We start from the raw sequence: 21682 nt of genomic DNA, 5'->3' as shown, positions 1-21682 counted from the left end.
AGAATCAAGCGATAACACATTGGTAGCGATTTCTAATCATGTATGCATGATCAATACATCTGACGTTCATGTATGGCGAACTATAGCTTCACAGAGGCAGCCACAATTATTTGTAATTCCTAAAGTGTAATGGTATTAGTTAGGAGTTCAAATGTCAAAGGTGAACGATATTGACTAAGTTTGGTCGATACAAACAGCGAGAATGCGAACTAAATATACGTTACTACAACTTTGCTCTGTTTATATCACATCACATCTCTCAAATGTCTATTGAACCCATGCACAATTTGATCTAAGCAGTTGAGGTCACTCGTCTGTAAAGTATATCTTTCAACTGGCACGTTTATAGAATTACTTCGTTCATAACCAGAGAAACAGTCCCACCTGAGGTATAATATACTCTAATATAATATAACTCCAATATAATATAATTCCAATATAATATACTCCAATGAAACAATAAAAAAGTATGAATTGTAAAATGAATACCGTTTTCTTCCCCTTTAGACATATTTTCTTACTTTTTTAATAGATAGTTACTTTTTAAATAGATATTTCTTACAAATCATTAAACATGCAATTCCATCTAAAATTCACAATAAAAAGTGGTATATTAATTAAAAAGATTTTTATTTTTGGAAAAATACTATCATAATAAACTATTTAACGTACTTATACCGTTTTTAATATTCGGTTTCAACTTATTCTTCTTTCAAAAAAAATTTGTATTTATATTTATAATGTCCTCAAATGCCAATACTTGAAAAACAATCAATAATATGCAATATATATTGTTAAAATAATAATAGTGATTTGGGGGTTAAAACTCTATGTTTTCCGTAAAAGAAAAATAAGGTGTTCAATTATCATAATTCTACGTAAATGGTAAAACAGAATAAAAAGAATACAACCGTAAATTAATTCTGCGTAGATTAAACACATGTTTTTATTTTAGAAAAGAATCGTCTTATCATGACGATTTGAACGATGTCGGCGCGCTTAATGCTGCGTGGGAGCTCTTTGTTCCATCGAGAATCTCATTTTATGGATTTCGCTTTGAGTAGCCGTGGACTGGACGGAAAGCTCTTCCCTTCGTCATTCTTCTTCTCGTCATTTCCTCACCGGTACAAGCGAACATAAGTCATCTTCTTCCTAAGCTATGGTCACAACGTCGCGTCGTCTCGGTTGCCCACAATCCTACTGATATGCGGGTTTTGATGCTGCGTTGCGATGCATCCTTAGAGAAGGATCTCCTCAGAGAGTCTCTAACCAACCGGAAATTAAAATTTCTGAACGGGTCAAGTTGTCGGAGACACGCTCGTTCACGCTCGATGAACATGAAACCCCTTCCTTCTTTCACCGGCTTCGTCTTACGTCGACCTTCTCGCAATGGACTCACGAAGATCCGGCGGATCGTCCATCGATCCCTACTGCCATTGGAATCCATTTTCCCATGGAATCATCCACGATTTGTATCCGCGACGATAACTGACGATGTCGGCGGTTACGCGCACGTTTCTGGTCAATTTCTTTTAGCGGAATCCGGACATTGAAGGGAACGAAAGCGGAAAAGGTGAAAACACGATTTAACGGATACCTATGTGCCGCATATTTACGGGCACGTTACAAATTTGAATCACGCTCACGCGCCTGCACAAGAGAAGGTCAAAAAAATTAGCGATCGGGCGAAAAATAGATCTGTAATAAAGGAAAATAGAAAAATACGGACGATTAAGTAGGATGATGGCACGTCACCGAAGATACATGAAACGTGCATTTTGAAAACTCAAAAATACGATTAAAAATGTACAGATATATCTATATTTTTTAAACAGATATATAAAGAGATTTTTAAATCGTTTTTTTTTTTGTGGCTGTTTAATTTATTTTCATATTGATTTTAATTATACAGTATTAGAATATAACTTTTCTATAGACTCACACATGCGACTATTTTCTCAATATAGATATTTTTATCTTTTTCTTTCAGAATCTATAGTGAATCATAGATTATTGTTATATTTTAACGTTTGTTGTAATAAGGAACTAGGGATAGGAAATATGCGTATCGATACGTATATTAATGTGTAAAAAAATTTAAATAATCTTGAAGATTCCAAACATAATCAGTAATAAGAACGTGGTAATAAGAATAATTCATCGTAAGAATTAACGTGCGAAAAATGGAGGCAAAACGAGTTAGGAGTTAGAATATTTCAAAAGTAACTTCAAATGAAACAATCTCGAATGGATGATGCATATACGCGTGCAAATACTATATACTATTCGGCTATCGTCAATTTTTCGAAACAACTGAACGGCCGGAAAAGCTTTCCGACAATAATCCAAGTGTACAAATATCTCCGTGAGTAAAATGCTGTTTTCGCGATCCGTAAAATGGGTTCAACGTGGACGTACCCCCCGCTCAGGTCTTTAAATGGAGATTAACGGGGAAAATCCTGCGTTCGATCGACTGCGCTCATAAACGAATGAAATCCAGTACTCATACGAATTCGCTCGTCCCGTGGCCCATAAACGCACACGTGGAATTCAGAATGGCTAAGTAAACGTTGGGTCGCATCTGGCGCAAAGGACGTAATGCCCGGCAATAAGGGGAGGTCCCGAATTACGTACCAACAGAACTCGCGTGCGTTTTCTGCCGCTCCACATAAACCAAATGTAAGCGCTTTAACATAGGGACTCGTTAACCCTCTCGACCCTCGTAATACCGCGAATACATTCGTAATACTTAAACATTCCCAACTACAACAAGCAGTAATGAATTAAAAAAAGATATTTTATATACTACGATATTACGAATATAACAGCTGATAAATGCGCGTGGTCGTATATTATCGGATCGATAGAATAATGCAACGAATATAAACTGCAGCTTATAGAGACGAGCGGTGACAAATAAAAATTATTTTTATACTGTGAGAGAACTTAAAATCCGTTTTTTATAGACATAAGTGTGTGAAATGAAATACTTTTTTTTTTTTTTACAAATTATCACTTATCATAAAATCTGTCAAAAATAAAAGATATTTAAAGGAGTACATTGCAAATATGTTAGATATTTGTGCATGAGTGATACATAAATGGATTCTCTCAAAGTTAAATTCATCTTCGATTATTTGTATAGATGAGATAACAAATAAAGCTCGAATTTTATTTATTGAGTCGAACTATCGAATATCAGCGCCATTGGCCTTCTTAAAAGATTAACGTAAAGTTGCACCTTATCATACTTTAAATTTACATTATTATTGCTTCGTACCGAGAGATATGTGTTGAGAATACATTCCGGCAAACCGACCGAGATCAGTAAGTTACAGTCGGGCAAAGACCGGATGTCGGAAGGAAATATCAGACAGCGCGACAGATTTGTTGACGTCATTATTAATGTCCTTGACGGAGTGTCGGGCTCACAAATGCTTTTGAATACTGGAAATGCCATGCGCGTTTCCACGCATGTTGCTTTGAGACCAGCAAATTTGAGAATAACAATAGTATAGCGGGCAGCAGAGGCAGATTAATCGGTTTAAACAATTAATTAATTAATTATTACGAGCCCTTGAGCAAGCTTCCTATCCATTTAAATCGTAGTAGTTTCTTGCTATCAGTGCTCTAAATTATCTTATTTATCTTATGAAATTAATTTCTTATTTCTAATATATCTAAATTCTACTTCTTAAAGATAAAAAGATTATATTCACGTGAACAATTCAGTCGAATATTATATAGTTTCTTTTGAACCTGCGGTTCTCTACTACTACAATATAATTTAGTACTGTCCACTTTTGTTGCATATTGCTATCATGGTTGTCACTTTCCTGATTAAGATAATCTTTTTTGTTTTTTTTTTAAAGGGTACCACAAGAAAGTAATAATTTCGGCAGAAATAATCGATCTCCAGCAGGATAGTGAAATATCCAATAGGGGAGGATTATCGATCTCCAGCGGAACGAAGGTAACAATTATAGTATTGCTATATGCTATAGCTATAGCAAACTTTTCAGCACCATTGCCATTTTGATTGATCGCGATCACAAGCGCTATCCCTTCATTATTGTAACCAGGAACTTTCCATCTTCACGTAGAATTCGTTTTTCGTCCATGTTCCCGCGTTCTGGTCACGAAGGCATCGCTTTGAGTTTTGTGGGATATCGGCAAACCGATTCGATTCTCTCTCCCTTTTCTCTCTCTTTCTGTTCCTTCACATTTGACCATTTCTCCCTTCCATCGACTCCAACAAATTTCCTGCTACGATCGTTCGTTTCGATATCGGGCGCTGCCGTCTTCATGTTGTCGCGCGTTACCGCACGTTATGTGGGACGTCACGTAAAAATAACTTTCGATTTGCCGCAATCGAGAGAGAAAAAGATTCAGGCGAGCAGCGCTGAACGAACTTGTACGTGACAGTCTCCGCGACGTGTTCCGTTCGGGCAGCCAGCGAAGCCGATGCCGCGCATCGGAGGCCAACTGATAAGACTTACCGAGCGATTCATCACGACCCCGCGATTATCTGGCTGTCAGTTCCGGTCCAGCGATGGATCAAACGTCGTGTCCTGTGTTGTCGGTGACGCGGCATGTGTTTTTGCAGTTGTAGCTTGTCCGGCCCGCTCACGAGATACGGGACGAATCGGACACACGGCGTGTTCAGTCGCGTAATCTGGGCTTGAAATTATTCCCCTGAGATAAAGTTCTGTCAATCTTATTTATGGAAATGTCACTGATCAAATGAGAAGTTATTTTAGCGCGCTGCTTGTGTGTCGTGCGTCACTACGTGAAGTGAAAAATATCTATTATTCTCGTATCCGAGATCTTATACAAGTTATCTTTATAAGAATGTATATTTTTGTATTAAATACATGCAATGTATAAACTTAACAATAAAATAGAGAAAAGTTAACTTGTTCTTTTACTGATAATTTAGATAAAAGATAAATGATAAAGAATTTAGAAGCTTATTGTTCACTTTAGATGAAAAGAACGATTTTACTGAAGTAATCTAAAAATTTAGCTAGATGTAGACCTGAAAATAAGCTAAAATAACTTCAACGCTGAAATCAAAATTTGTTGCAGCGTTGTTCATCATGCTTGAATTTTCTACACAAATATTTTCATGGACTAACAAAATTATTTTCTCTTATATGGCTAAATTTTTAAGCAAAGTCATTCCTTTTATAAAAATAAAATAGTTAAAAAAAAAAGGGAAGTTTATTATTATGTATTGTGTGTGCATTTTTTAAAAATTAACGTAGAAAGCCTATTACGGTACGAATAGAATTACAACTCTCGTCATAAGTTCTTACGAGTCCTTGTGAGAACAAGTTACGAGTTTTACGATTTGCTTAGAATTGATCCCCTTCAATTGTGTACGAAAGCCACGTCGGCGTTTCGCTTTCGTCCGCCTTAGTGTACACGTATGGCACGAATATACGCGCGTGAACGCACCGTTGCATCGATTTAAACACGCCAGTAATATTGCAACCGAGACACTATTATTATTCCTCCCGATTCCTGTTTCTCCGTTAACAAGCGTCGCTTTGGATCGTGTGTTCAGACTTCGCAGCGTCTTGCTTTGGTGACCAGAGACTGTGTATGCGTACTACGCCGTGCTGCGCCAATATGCTGCCTGTGCATCTAGTTTTCGTAGCGCGACTTCATTTGCAAATACAGCGAGTGCGCTTTCGTCTGCCTTTCGGATTTTGCGCGTCGATACATCGACGCTTCGATGCGCGATGGAATATTAATTTGTTCCGATCGAGCGCGGACGACACGTTTATGCCTCGCAGCCACTCGAATTCTTTTTCATTTTTCCCGTGTTTTTCATTGAACTGTTGAATCCCGCGTCAGCTGGTCAGTAAATAAATTCGCAATTCCGCTACTACGTTGAAAAACTACGGGAAAAAAAAATTAATTGATAGGTAACCATTTATCATCGCAGTTATAAATAAACCGAGCGTGTGCGTGATTTAATTTGGACACTTGCACACATGTAAACATACTGTATGTACATATCCAAAGTTAGATTATAAAATTCGTTTGGTATAGAAATTTGCTTGAATAATGGAAGACGAGATAGATTTCTTCGAGCGTAACTATTATACCAATAAAGATTAATCGGTACGCAGCACTGCTGATTACATAATTTCACATGTATAATACTATATAGTTTTGGTCGAGCGCAAAATTCATATCTGTGCAAACTTTCGATATAAAGCGCGCTCCGAATTGCCATTTTTTTTTCTTCTGTTTTATTTGCTAGCCCCGCGGACAATAGGTCATTCGGGATGAACCGCGCTAGCAATTGTTACACAAGTTTACACGACTCGAGCTGCGGGGCGACGTGCGACAGGCAGCGGTGCATCGTCTACAAACACTCGTGCAGTTCGTAAACCTTTATTTGTCGTCCGGATACTGGTATGCGCCGGGGAAGCACTGCCGGATGTTGGACAAGTCCGAAAAGTCCGCGTATCCGACCGCCGGATGCTGTCGCCGTTGCTGGCAGCGTGCGTGCCGAGGTAACTAATTGTTCCCTCCCCCTTAATATTGATTTTACGGCCGGTTCCGGTATCTTGCGGGAAAACAAAAAATATAATCCGTGCGAATGTAACGATAGCGAAAAGAGGATCGGTCGGATAGCTTTTTATCCTCGTTAATCTACGTCGGGCGTGGCGAGACGGCTGCATCGATCACGAAGTCCACTTAACGTGCATTTTGATAAGTCATTGAGATGTTTATTCCTGGCAGGACACTTTCGCAGAGAGCATATTCCTGTTGAGTGTAAAGCGCTTCCGTATAAGGCCATAAATTTAACGAATTTAACGTACCAAAATGACATAATAATTTCTTTAATGAAGACTATAATATTAAAGTCTGTGTGTGAATTTTTCAAAAATCATTTACTATAGTTTAGATTCTATATATATATATATATGTGTGTGTGTGTGTGTGTTTAAAAAATGTTATTAAAACTCTAAACTAATATTTACATATAATTTACTTGAAATTTATCAAAAGTTTAAATTTTACATTCCATGTTCACTCCTAATACACAAAATGTATTACTTCTTTCAGCTTGAGGAAGCATCACAATTACAAAACTAATGTTATGTTTTCAACAAATCGTGAAATCTGCAAATTCATTCAAAAATTTGTAACAAGAGGAATTACAACTATGATGTGTTATATGCAAAGATCACATCGGATATTTGAGGAAATGATCATTTATAACAACGATTGATCTTCAATTTGAAAGAAAAACTACTGTCATGCATACTTGCCAGAGTTGAGTTAATCTGAACAATTTGCCCACACACAAATAACATTGGCAGTATTCGCCGATGAGTCCAGTGCCAAAACGATCTCCCGCCGAATTATCGGCTTTGGCATTTGTGGCTTGATTGCGGAGTTACTCCAAAGTGCTATTGCGGACGATTTGGGCAAGAGAGAGAAAGGAAAGGGGGAAGAAAAGAGAACACGCGGAAATGAGAGAGATCAACCGGTAGATACAGATTGACGGACGGAGAACGAAGGTTGATAGAGAGAGGCACCGATAAATATGGTCGGTGAGCGTGAACTTCTATCCTTCTATACGTGACGCCCTCGTAGTTCGCATCCTGCACGAATATCTCTTCGGTAATCAAGCTTCTGGCCGCAATTCGGACTAATTAATGGAGACTGATTGCACGGTCTTTTATCGGAATTGACCTCAATGCTGACTTCATACTGTCGCGAGACTTATTTTTCCCATTAATGGAATGCTTTGCGCGTTGATTAAATTAAAATAAATTTTCACAAAAAATGCTCCTTAATGAGCGCTTATATAAAAAAATTTATTATTTACTGAAATTGTCAGAAATCAACGACAACTATTTTAAATATTTTTCTCGTTAATACTTACGCTAATTAATATTTTATGATTAAGCAAAATAAAGTATCGTAATTTTGAAGCATATATAACATTAATAATTTAAATTTATAAACTTATATTTTAATTAAATTAAAATTTATTTATATCTCAAAACTTATATTATATCAATATTTCTTTTATATGAAAAACACTGTAAAATTCGATGACTATCATCCATTTAGTCTGTAAACTACAATGATTCGATCCTGATCAGATCTTCTATCATGTAAAATAAAGATATCTACTTTAAGAAATCCTGCCTTTATCTGTGTACGTACCTATTCTCGATATCTGTGCTTCTGTGTATATCACGATAGAAAGTTTAAGGATTATGAGATCTAATATAAAAAGTAAGTTGCTCTATAATTCTTACTGTAATTTTATAAAGTCATATCGATAGTGTGCGATATTTTCTTTCGCGCAATCTATTCTATACAGGTGACCGAATTCTTCTATCAAAAGTAGCAATATCCCTCTTAAAAATAGAAAAGTTTCTATAATTGCGATTGTTATATTTTTTAAATATTTTTCTTTCTCAATACAGAAGACCAAAGCAATGGTTTAATTAAAATTGTATAGAAGTTGAGAATTCGATGAAACTAATAATCATTATTGATTATTTTTAAAGTGTGTTATAAGATATATATATATATATATATATATTTCAACATTTTAATCACTTCAAGTGAATTCAAAGCGATATGGATTTTATAATAACAATCTTGTTGTGAAGAAATCAAATTGATAAGCTAAATTCCGCGTAACTGGCCGAAATTGTTGCGCAAATTACGCGGCGCTTTATACTGACAAATCGATGAAACTTTCCTCCTACCGACGTACATAATCAAACCATGGACTTTCTCTTCGGAAATATCCAGATACCCTTCAACAACGCAGTTGCATAGTTGTCTGTGTAAAGTTTACGGCAGATCTCGGAGTCGATGTTCAGGGCTAGAATTAACACGCTATAAAGTTTCTACAGGGAATCCGATTACGACCGACTACGGTAAAGTCCCCGCAAATGGATTTGCCATGAAAGTTTCCCAAAAACGTTAATCGATTGGTCGCACGGCCAATAATGTCGAGCAAGCTTTGCGCGAGCTGACCCATTTATGCTTTTCAGAATAAGGACCAAACTACCCAATCAGTGACACAACCGTTATTAATGGTCGAACGATTTTGCACTATAAATGTGTAATACATGTATGGTATATTTATTCGTCTGGATATTACGAATAATCCGGGCAAATTTATAATAATGATTAAAATAAATAAAAGTGACGTGCAATGTATTGGATATTTGAAATGTTTGATTAATTGTGTATAATTAATAGAATAACGAAAATGAAAATCTGCATAGAAATAACGTTAAAAACAACATGTTCCAAATACAAATTAAATACTTAATAATTTACCATTTAACTAAATGCGTTAGACATTCAAATATCTATATGTAATACAAACTCATTTTTCCGTTAATCATGTAATCACCTCTTAAATTATATATAAATATACTTTACAGCTCTGCAAATATGCAAATTAAATTTTAATAGCATTTCATGAGAACATATTTCATCATCTTCTTCCTCATGTGAGATCATAATTTTATCAGAGCACATTTCTGTCGGATTTATCTGTCAGTCCTATCGATACACTTCAAAGTCTGAAATCCATATATTATAGATACAAATGCTTCTTTGCGAATATGTTTCCTTCTTTCAGAGGAAAGATTTTATCGATTGCAATGTTTCTATAGATAGGCCGAAGATTCGACAAAATAACACTTTTATCGACATTTTCCTTCTTTTAATACTCAACAATGTCCCGGATGAGCAATATAAAACAAGTAAGAATAACATTATGTTAAGCTACATAGTTTTGCTATCAGATCAATGCGTTGGGATATGGTTACCGCGGAAGTTCGATGCGCTTTCTAACAGTCCACGGTTGCATAGTCGAACAGTCGAAGAGAAGTTTACGCTACGTTTGAGGCTAAATTGGATCACGAATTCTCGAAGTTTCCACCGGAAAATCCTGTGAGGATTTCCTATGAACCAACAGTGCAAACTGAATAAACTTGCGAACAAAAACGAGGTTTAGATTCTGTATTATATCTTCTGATTATTAAAAAATTAAGTCCCTCAAAAAACGAAATATTAAAAATAACGTACTTAATGGCGAATTAAGTTTCTATTTAGACTTTCTTTTATTTTATTTTATAAATTAATAATTTCATTTTATTCGCCATGCAATTCCGAGGCATGAAAATAGCTCTCAAATTGCGCGCATTTTGCCTTTCAATATAAATTATTTGCAAGAGTACGCAAGAGTGAATCACTATAAAATATAAAGTACTCATACACTTGTATACATATACGATTCTTTTCACAGCTGTACAATTTCATTAATCAAGCGAAGAAGTTAATTTGCTACCGTAACAAAATTCTCACCTCCGTTAAAAATCTCTCTCTTTTTAACGAGCGATTATTTTTACTTTCTGCACATATCGTGCATTATTATGATGCATAACTGCAACGCCATCAAAGCAGAACGGTACGCCGAGAATGCGAAAGCTCATAGTTAATGCACTATTCAGCTCATGCTAACCCACCCTGCAGAAGAATGTCCAAAATTGTTCGCATGTCAAAAGCCAAAACTTTGTAGTATTACAGTACGGTTCTCTGTTTCGCAAATTTATGCAATAGATATATATAAATTTTTCTATTTCTTTTTTTACAAAATTATGGAAGTGCAAAAGATCGTAGGCGTATTACGAATTTTCAAGCTTTCGTGCTGAATGCATTGTGCGTTTCAAAATTATTCTTTTGTCAAAAAGGTCAGTCCGCTCCTCTCGGCTAGTCTTTTTCAACGCGTTGATTTACGACGCCATTTCACATGCGAAAACTGTCTTTTGTGATATTATGAGGAAAAACATCTCTGTTATGAAAATCACTGCGCCTTATATATTTATCAAAATGTTTCAAAATACTTAATCCTTACGTACAATTTTTAATTTTATATATACTGATAATTTCCGCGAAAAAAGAAATAATATAAAATTACATATATTTCATAATAAATGTATATAGAAAATATCTTTTATCTAGAAATTAATGTTATTACACGTAAGCACAATGTATAATAAGCTACAATGTATAATAATAATAAATATATAATTCTACTTAAAATCCATAAAATTCGTATATTACTGCTTCCAAAATAAATTAGTCTGTTTTATTAAATCACAAAAAAATAATATTCTTATATTAAAATATATTATGTATATATAATATACTATACATAAAATATACTATGTAATTTTCATTTAATTTTTATTTTTAAGTAATTAAAAGTAATAATAGCAATTTTTTATGAATAATATAATTTTCGTTAATTATATCATGAAATTAGAAGATGATATTTTCATGTCTTTTATTAGGATATAAAATTTTTGATAGATGTAAAATTAAACAATTTGATATTATAACTATATAATATAATAACATTATAACTAATTATAATGATCATATCGGTTAGAGTGTGAGAAGTTTATTTTTTACACAATAGTCTTCATTTTCATAAATTTCAAAGAGCACAATTGATGATAATGATCTTAATAATCAGATTATTCTAGCACTTACCTTATTGCCATACTCTTTGCCTTCAAGTGATGCCATCTCTGGTTCATTTCATCCAATCGACGTTGAAGCATAACAGCGTCATCTTGACTGGCAAGTGAGCTCAATAATTTTCGTCCGGTGCCGTTCAAAGATGCGTAAACGTCTCGGTGCGTTTCAATTTCCGACTGCAGATCCTGCAACAAGCAGGAGGATGCCTCCTTAGATCCTTAAGAACAAGATTGAAGAACTCTACGAAAAAGGCGCCATTAATTTAAAAAATATATTAGAAGATATATTTTTTATATTTTGTGCATAAGTGGAACATATATTATAATATATATTTTTTATTATTTTAATAATTCTCTCTCTCCCTAAAACACCCAATTAAATAAATGTAAATATTTGTAAAAATAATCACAAAACTTATTGTCAGCTAAAAGATTTTACATTATTTATTTATTCGTTGTACCGTTTCTTATATTATTTGCGAAAAAGTTTAAAGAATAACTTTTTATTTCTATTTTATTCCAAAAAAGCTTAAAATGGCAACTTTTTATTGATACAAATATTACAAATTAATACGTTTGATTATAATAATTAAGAATTTTTCATTAGTACGTAATTCCTCTCAAAAATGTTTCATAAAATGTGCTAATTTGATAACAATTTGAGTGGATTTCTAGAAAAATGTAAATTAAAAAAAAATACAGAACTTTTTTAATTTTAGAGAATCCGGACCTTTTTATGGAAATAGGGAGCATTCGCGCGGCAGAGAGAGAATTCGTGGTGTTTCGTCATCGTGATGACGTGAATTGCAGTCTGCGCGTGGATAGAAATGATTTATATACGAGTCTCCGTGTACAACGGTGGTATACGAGTACGTCGGCGCCGACATGCAATGCATGCGCCAATGAAAATAAATCGGCACCGATGCGAGTGAATTAAGAAATATTCGCTGGCGTCACGGCAAGAACAATAGGATTTGTTTCGTTCCTTTTAAAACAGCTATAGTTCGCAGTTACGTGCAAATCTGGTCTTACTTTATTTCATATTTCTCATCAATATGAAATTAGATGAAAAGTTTCATTAACTCAAATTTTTAGAAGAATCACAGAATTCACCTCACAATGTTAAAATAATATTTGAAAAACATTAATTGATCTAAAATTGCAAGATTGGATATAATTAATAAGTATTTTTATAAGTAATTGATAATTTGTAATTGCTAAAAGCAATTTTAATTAGCGCAATTAATTACTAATGGAAAGCAATCAATTTATGTTAATAATAAAGTTGTTATTATTATAAAATTATTATATAATTAATGTTTAATTGATGATATTAATAGTTTGTTTTAATACTGCATGCTGGGGTATATAAATATTATTTTATTAAGATTTGTATTAAATATTATCACTCTCTATTACTCCAGTATAAATTTTATTTTAATATAAATAATATAAATTAAAATAATATATAATTATGTATATATGAAGAAATTTTCAATTTTGTCATAGAGATTATGTATGTTATATTAATATAATGAAAGAGGAGAGTAAAAATATTATCAAAAATATGTGCCATTGACGTTCGTTTAATTCAGTGTCAGAAAATATTGGAAAATAAAAAACAATACAAAAGAAAAACGTTCTCCAGAGAAATAACATGCAATAGCAACGACACTACAAAGTCTATGAAATATCTCTCGTTTCCGTTTGCCGCGGTGTTGTCTTAATCTAAAACAGTCTGCCTGTCAACGACGGTCGCACTCTGTTTTCAAATCCCCCAAACCCTTCTCTTCCCGTTCCCAACCCTCTTCAATTTTTGACATGCACGAATTGAAGGCTGCAATCTCGAGAACGACTTTGGACCAGGACTCGATTCCCATCTGGGTCGATGATCGACGGGTCAGAGCGAGATATTTTTCAGCTGCAGTTTCCGCGCGAATTGACGCCGGTGACACCCGGTGTGCATCGCCGAGACACGCGTAATGAAAAAAAAGAAGGGGTAGACGTGGCACTAGCTTTTTCTCGAAAAAAAAAAAGGAAGTAAATATATCGACGACGGTACCGCTTGCGCTGGAGAACTCGCTCCGGAAAATTGGGCACATCGATCAAACTGGCTCCTACCCAGCGACAGACGGATCGTACGTCCGTCGAGCGCTCGAATTGGTAACGTTTAATTGGCGCTCTTGGTGGCAGCTTGCGCGGAAGCTAATTTCGTTTAAAACTCAACGGGCGCGCATGGAGTTGCTCTGCACTTCGGTCCCCAAAATTCATAGATTACCAGCGAAACGAACGTCTACAGTGACGTCCGACAATAAATATTACCTACGATGTTGGTTAAAATTTTTTATGTATTTCAATCGTATTGTGTAGTATAATCGCACTATTCATCAACTTGGATGCAAGAAAAAATTAGTAAACGGAAATATAAATTAGCTAACTCACATCAATTTCAATATTTTTGTGTGTGTGTGTGTGTGTCTAGAATTAGCTATTACGATAATAATTCATTTCATTTCTATACGTTAGTCAGAAGAAAGAGAAATCGTAATGCAAATTAAAGTTTATTGAGCATATTTCTTTCGTTACAATTATTATTTAAAATTTTTCTATTTTAATATATGTCCAATTAACCATCCAGAGACGACATCGTCTTGTCATTAAAAAAATTGATTATTTATTTTATTAAAAAATATCTTATAAGTGAAAAATTCATCGATATAAATTGATGGTTAGAAGTAGTATATTTCAATGCTACGTATACTTCCATTTTCAGTTCTTAAATGTAACTAATTTGTCCAGATTCTGAATTTACCTCGAATTTATCCCGAATCTAATTTTAAAGTGAACGTTGCAAATGTGCGATATTCACCTGTAGAAGGTTACTATTAAACAGGGATAACAATTTTAATAATAAAAAATAAAGTAAAACTGTGGAAATATTTCATAAATTTCGGCGATGTAATTTTATTGAGAGAGAAAAATTGGATCGAATATCTTCTTACAGCTGATAAAATTCGTTTCATCGCACTTGTCAGTTAACAATTTAGCAAAGTTGTATCGATGTCGTTGCGATCTCTCAAGAACGTATCCACGATGTCGATTAGATTTTTCGCGCTAATGGAGCTCTTCCAAGGACGCCATGGCGGGCTAAGTATTAAAATGTTCAGGGATGCACCAGGGAGATGGCTCGGAAAAAAGTGCAAAGTACAAAACGTTTTTGCATTATCCGACGCTGCTCCGAAGTTCTTATCGCGGTTCACCGTGCAATTACGCAAATGCGCCTTACCAGCGACGTCGACGTGCATGGTAGCCGGTACACACGGCATATACAAGGTGTGCTAGATTTCCAAAACTATTCTGAGAAGCTTGCCATTAAATTTTTTCGTTTCTTTATTTTAAAAATTCGATTGCAAAATCTTCCAAATTTGCATCGTTAAATAAAAAGAATTTCATGAAATAACAAAAAGAGCAACCAATTCTCTTAAATTTATCGAAAAATCTGCAATGAAAAAAAGAACATGTTTCTTTATGTACAAAAAAAATGGATGAAAATTATTCTTTTAGTTTTTGAAAGTGCGTGAAAAAAGTAATTAAGTAATAATATAAAACATATAAATATAAAATTGATGAGAAATAATCAGTTTTCTTGAGAGATGTGATTATATAGAGCTTATTATATAAGATATAAATAAAATATAAATAAAAATATAAATAAAACATTTTGCGCGCGTGTATTTAAATATTAAATATTGTTTCACAATTAAAAAGAGTCTCTTTAAACTAGATATTATAGAATTAAAATACTAATTTAAGTAATTAAAATTATAATTGTAAAATGTTTCGTACATCTACATTATCGAGACAAAAGGGACAACGTCACTTCCGTTAAACTGATTTCTACGAATGATTCTAGCATCAATTCGCGTTGCACATTTTGTCACTTCGCGATTTACAATACGATATATACGTCCGATAATGAAATTAACCAACGACGTCACTAACGACACGCAACCGACGCGACGATAGCACGATTTCGCTTTTCGCTTTATCGACAATTTAATTAATTCACTCGTCCCCGCTCGACCTTTACACGTCATTCATTTAATGTCGATCGGCAATTATTTTAATTTCACGATAGATTGATATTCGCTTTAAAAAAAAAACAATGGATGTGACATCCACTTTTGAAAGATGTAATACGAGGAATCCTAATTACTCCGTGATAGTATAATCTTTCTAATAAACGGTATAATATATAGCTTATCTTTTAATTAGCAAATGAAATATTTCTGTTATTAACTCAGTTATTATGAGTAAAATTTAATAAAGAATATCTGTTTTATTTAATATATTATCTGGTATTTCTTGTAACTATTATTTAATATAATTTAGTATTTCTTGAGATGTTAATTAAATTTTATTTAAATAGTTAACTTTGTAATTACAAAGTGAAATTAATAGTACAATTCGCTATTAAAAACTGAGTATCGTTATTTTTTCGTTGAATGTCATTCGCAAATGTCTAACTCGATCCTAATGAAGTACCTAAATTTATGCTTAATATTCCTACTCACGTAAAACGATTAAATCAATTTCAGGAGCTGTCGTAGAATATCTGAATTTAATTGGAACCGCGAAACTAAACCGTTAATCTTAATCCAATTCTCTTCATATTCACAGGGATGGATGTAATACGGCGCTATGTTCTATTAGATGGATACAGTGATTTATTGTAACAATTAATGCAACAGAGAAAGATCATGAAAAACGTAACACAAGTTTCACATCAATAATCCGATATTTATGAAAGTATCTTTACATTAAAACACAGAAATAAACGCGTATTATTTTCAATAGTATGAAATTTTATTATTAATTCCGCTTACGTATTAAAACGTTGTGAAATTATAATCTTTAGCTTTTTACATAAAAAGGTCGAATTCAAATGAAAGCCCGCAAACATTTCATGAAAAGTCACATTATTGTTTCCGTACGAGTGCTCGATATTATATTCATCAACCCATTACACCAAACTGAGGTATTACCCACTGATTAACATATTGCAATTAATGTATTGCAGCCATTATTGGTGTGTCATATTATTATACGCAACATCTGATACGTATATCTGGTACTGCACATAAAATCATATTAATACTAATTTGTAATTATTCCAGCGATAAAATCGTGACTTGCATAATAACGCTTGCAAGTAATTTTTGTAAGTAATATTTTTGCCGATAGCTTTGTACGCTCATAAACGAGGGTGATCACTGTAATGAGAGCAAAATCAATTTGTGAAACACAATGCAGTTTTTCTGTTGTCGCGTGATGGAAATGTCCGTTTCGTAATTAGTAGAAAATGACCGATTCGAACTCGATTTAAATATCGATTGCGAGAGGGAAGATAGGTTCATCAGTTTTCTCTACAATGCAAAAATCAACAGAACGCAGATTAAGAGCACAGATGATTCCGAGAATAATATCGCTTTAAAATTTCTGATCTGTCAATGTGTGTGTGCAGTAATATTGAGAATTATAGAACTATATAATCTCTTCTCTCAAAATAAATGAGTTTTTTTTTAACGTACCTCTTTATTCGCGCTCATTATAACAGACCCATAAAATATAAGGAAGATTCTTTTTCTCTTCATTAATAAACGGCGAATTTATATCGATTGCATACTTGGAATTGTATTCGAAAACACATCTCCAGAAATAGATTTAGATTGTTGATTAAAATATTTAATTAACGATCTAAATCTCTCTGACGTCTCGTCGATCGAGTAATCTGAGAATTCGTCAGCGAACTCCGAACTAACTCGTGATTCTTATCTGCTCGAGCAGTTATCGAATCGTATCGACCCCGTGAATAGGGAAAGCTCCGGTCACAAGTGGGAGTGCGAGAGACGCCCCGTCGAAGGGTACATACCACCCAGGAGTCGGCAGGACGAGCATAATTCAAGAGGTTTCGGCTGCCGCGCCGCTCAGAATTCCGTGTGACGTATTTAATGGGGAATCGGTGACGGTGGCGGCGGGGGCCTTAATCAATGTCTGCGTACTTATGCGGAAGGTGCCGGAGACGCGTGCGCACTGCCAACGGGGACCTCTAATGAGGAATTGCCAATTAGTCTCAAAATGCCGAGATTTCACAAGCGACGCTTTAGGAACAGTCGTGTCGTTCGTTTACGAAGAAAAGAGCGACGATTTATTCGTATTAAGCGTACAAAAGTCCGGTAATGAGAACCGGTCTTTTATTCTTTCCGTAGAATAGAGAAGGTAAAAGAGAATCGTATAGAATCTTCTATTTGTTTCCGGTATTTATCTCTGTAATGACCGGTTTTGGACCTCAACGAGTTAATTCAAATCGCAGCTACATTGAATACAAAAGCTAAAAAGAGATAAAGAATTTATTAAATTAAAATTTGAATTAATCAGTTTGACAATTAAGCATTTAAATTTACTTTTTACACATTTAATAGATCCTATTATAGATTTAAACTCATAGCATGTCATTTTTTATCACGCTATTAATCTAAAGCAATTTTCTATATCCGTTGTCTCTCCATAAAAAGAAAAGCTTCGTATGATTGACTGCAATTGTTCTAGTATCATTAATAAAAGGTCTATAGTGTAAAACATCTCTAGTGTAAAAAGATATTTATCTGTACATCTTATCTCTTCTGAAGCAATTTTACACAAAGAATAAATATGTCGCTGCAACTTTATTCAATACAAAGTATATATGTAAAATAATGTATTTTACAATCTTTCTCTCTTGTATAAAATTATTTCAAATTAAATGCAATGTACTTGCATAAAAATACTTTTCTGACCTGATTATATTTCTACATCCACATTCAAAGCGATATTTGAATATTTATATTATTAGCGGTACTTTAAACTTTATATCGCATAATATGGATTCGATGAAGAACAATACTATGCTGTACAAATCTTTACCTGTTCGAAGAGATGCAGTTCCGCCAGTAGTGTGTAGGATATGTAGATATATCGTGCGTCGTCGACCGTTTTTCGGGCACGTACCCCCCGAGGGTGGTAACCCTGTAGGGTGGCACGCCCCCCGGGCCAGGTGCCCCCCCTGGGTGAACACCAACGGTAATCCACCGTAATTACGTACCCCAAAGTCTCCTCATCATCCCACTGTCACTCTCGGATAATACGTCTCTGGAGAACGTTCGACAATTTTCATCTACCTGTTCACTTTCGATGCTCCGAGCAACGAACATCTCAATGCACTTCGTGTCAATCCACCACTATCTTCGCTCATGTCAATTCGCATAATTCGCAAGAACATTATCAAGCAGTATTATCAAGCTACTTCAAAAGTTTCACTAAAATTCTCTTCACAATGCGTAGCGTTAGTTGAATTCACTCATAATATCACGATAAATCATTAGAACATTTGCGGGGTAATTTATCCCTTTCTCCATTTTCCGTAACGATGCGATAACAATTTGTGATGTTTTTGTCATACAATAATTTCTTTTTAAGGTTCATTTAACACGTATAGAAGCGCAAAAGTAGATATAAAGACGATGGATAAATGATTCTGAAAAAATTTTGTTGTCAAAATTAGAAAAGAATTTTATATTAGTGAAATTATTATTATTTTATGTATTTAAACATTTTAGTTGATGAACAATAGAACTTTAAATATTTTTAAAAATATAACAATCATACAAATAATAATTTACATAAGATCAAAGTTTTTTAATTAATGAAATGTCAATGTTTAAAGGTGTATCATAACTATTCAAATAACTGAAATTTAATCACTCTAGCAGTGAACTCAAGCATCACAATATGTGATCAATTCTCTCTCCCCCCTCCCCCATTACTCTCTATGTATTTGTGCGTGCGCATATGTGTGAGTGTTACTTTATCATCAACACTAGTTTCAAATTGGGTAAACTTTGACATCGCTGCGAGACATTTCCTTTGTGTTGCAGTGTGGGCGTAAATTGAATCCAACGAGGTTACATGGGGTAATGAATTTATGCAAAGCAGTTTAAATATCCGGCTAATACAATTTTATATAATTCATGGTCAGAATCGCATTAGAAGCTCTATGCGGTTCAAGCTAATTCATAACTTAATAACTCTACTATTAATTCATTACCATCTACAGAAAGCGAGATATGCTGTATTTTGCCAAAAACAGGATATGCTCATAACAAGGTAACTAGGAAATTGTAAATTCATAGATATGTAATATTTTAAGTAAAAAAGGTCTTAAATAGATTTCTTAAATTTATGTTTTCATACATCATTGGGCTTCAATTAAAAAAAAATAAAATTTTATCTTCATATTGTTGTAAATCTGCGTTGTATATAAGCAATGTAAATTCATACGATGCCAACACAATTAATGGAACTTCTTTACTGCAAAAGGAATATGGACAGGAACAAGCGCGACCCTGCATTTACATAAATGTTATGTATTCTGTTTCCTATTACAGCGGATATACACTACAGAAACGCCTAGACGGAAACTTTCGAGAAAGTTTTGGAAAGCTTCAATGAATTTTAAGAGAATATAACTTCGAGTGGCTTGCTCGAAAGTCTCTCGAAACTGCACTGACAGTTTTAGCTAAATTTCTATTGTTCAATAAAAATAAAGATTGATAGATCTTCAGTGTTAAGCCTCAAAATAAATGCAATCGCGTAGAAATTTTCAACTTATATAAAGTGTAGTTGAAACATAATCTATTAAGTATTCTATTAAGTATTATAACATAATATTAAGTATTCGCAATATAAAAGTGCATTGCAGTAAGTACGGTTTATGCATTTTTGCGAAACAAACAAAGGATATCAAATATAAAATATCGTTTCTGGAATTTACTCCGAATATACCGCTTCCAGATAAAATCATGAGATTACATTTTTAGATAGAAATATAAACAAAATTGATTAAAAGACAAGAAAATATAAAGTTTTTAAAGAAAAATCTTCCTTAGTGCTTGCGATTGTATGCATGATAGTTGGAAGTAGTACAACCTCCATCTCGTTTCGAATCAACGAAGCGTGTCCGGCTCTTGGCGACAAGTTGCGGGTGAAATGTGTCCCACACTTTATCGGATTAGAAAGCACGCCATCGAGCGCGATCGGGCTTGATCGAAATAAAATATACGGCGCGAGAGAAGAAGACGAGGAATGAATAATGCATACGGAGGGGTGAACCAGCTTGTGGTAAGTAACGAGGAGGATTTGTAAAGCAGTTCCGCGTCCAGCGGCTTAACCCTCGGCGCTTCCTCGATGAACCGTGAGTAATTTACTCACTTCGTTTAGGTCGCGCGATGGTAAAACGGAATTCCTGAGATCCGGGTTACGATCGTGAAATTAAAATAAATGCGATCGGTAGCAATACTCGTGACCCTTTTTTCTATTAATACTTGTGGCCTGTATTTCAGACCGAGAAAAATTGTCCCCAGTTTTATTCCATTTCAAGACGGATTCGATTCAAGTATATACGCCATTTAAAGATTCTTCAGCCGTTGTGCTTAGAATATATACGTAGGAAGATCGCGATAACGATACCAAAATGAAAATTCCGAAGACTGCGATTTCATATAAACTAATGGAACCAGGTGAATTTACTAAATGTAAAAAAATTGAAAATATATATCTCCAGATATCATTGCATTAAGAATGTAACAGAGAGACAGAAATAAGTATAACATTTTAATTAACCCGTACAATTTATGGTATAAGAGAGCTTGTTAATTCAAACTTTATTTATATATAAAGACCGTTTACGTTATGTTTTATTTTTAATATTATGATTATGAGAGAGATAGACAAAAAATTATAAAATATATCATCTGTTTGCATTAGGTACCTATATTATCTTTTATTAAAGAAAAAGTTATATTAAAATGTATATAATAATAATAGCAGATACTCGTATTTTTTTTTTCGTAACACAGAGTTATCAATTTCTAACGCGAATTCCTAATACATACTTTTTCAAATTACAGAAAAATTCTACTTTAAAAGGTGGAGAAATTCTACAAATAAGCAATAAGTTTTTTCGAATCTTTTAATTTAAAGAAATCTTTAAAGTCATAAAAAGTACAATTTCCATCTCAAATTAATAACAAGTTTTC

General features: G+C 34.0%; 1 protein-coding gene across 1 annotated transcript in view; it reads right to left on the bottom strand.

The window, feature by feature from the left end:
- LOC108775093 (dystrophin, isoforms A/C/F/G/H) overlaps positions 1-21682 on the bottom strand; it is a 447682-nt gene that overhangs the window by 88407 nt on the left and 337593 nt on the right. Inside the window, exon 41 of the mRNA XM_018541369.1 lies at positions 11563-11735. Within this exon, the coding sequence (XP_018396871.1) occupies positions 11563-11735 (173 nt within the window). The remainder of the gene's footprint in view (positions 1-11562; positions 11736-21682) is intronic.

The sequence above is a fragment of the Cyphomyrmex costatus genome, unplaced genomic scaffold (genome assembly GCF_001594065.2).
Source record: "Cyphomyrmex costatus isolate MS0001 unplaced genomic scaffold, Ccosl1.0 scaffold281, whole genome shotgun sequence".
Taxonomy (NCBI): domain Eukaryota; kingdom Metazoa; phylum Arthropoda; class Insecta; order Hymenoptera; family Formicidae; genus Cyphomyrmex; species Cyphomyrmex costatus.
Note: the sequence above shows the minus strand (reverse complement) of the source record. Positions and strands in the feature narration are given on the sequence as shown.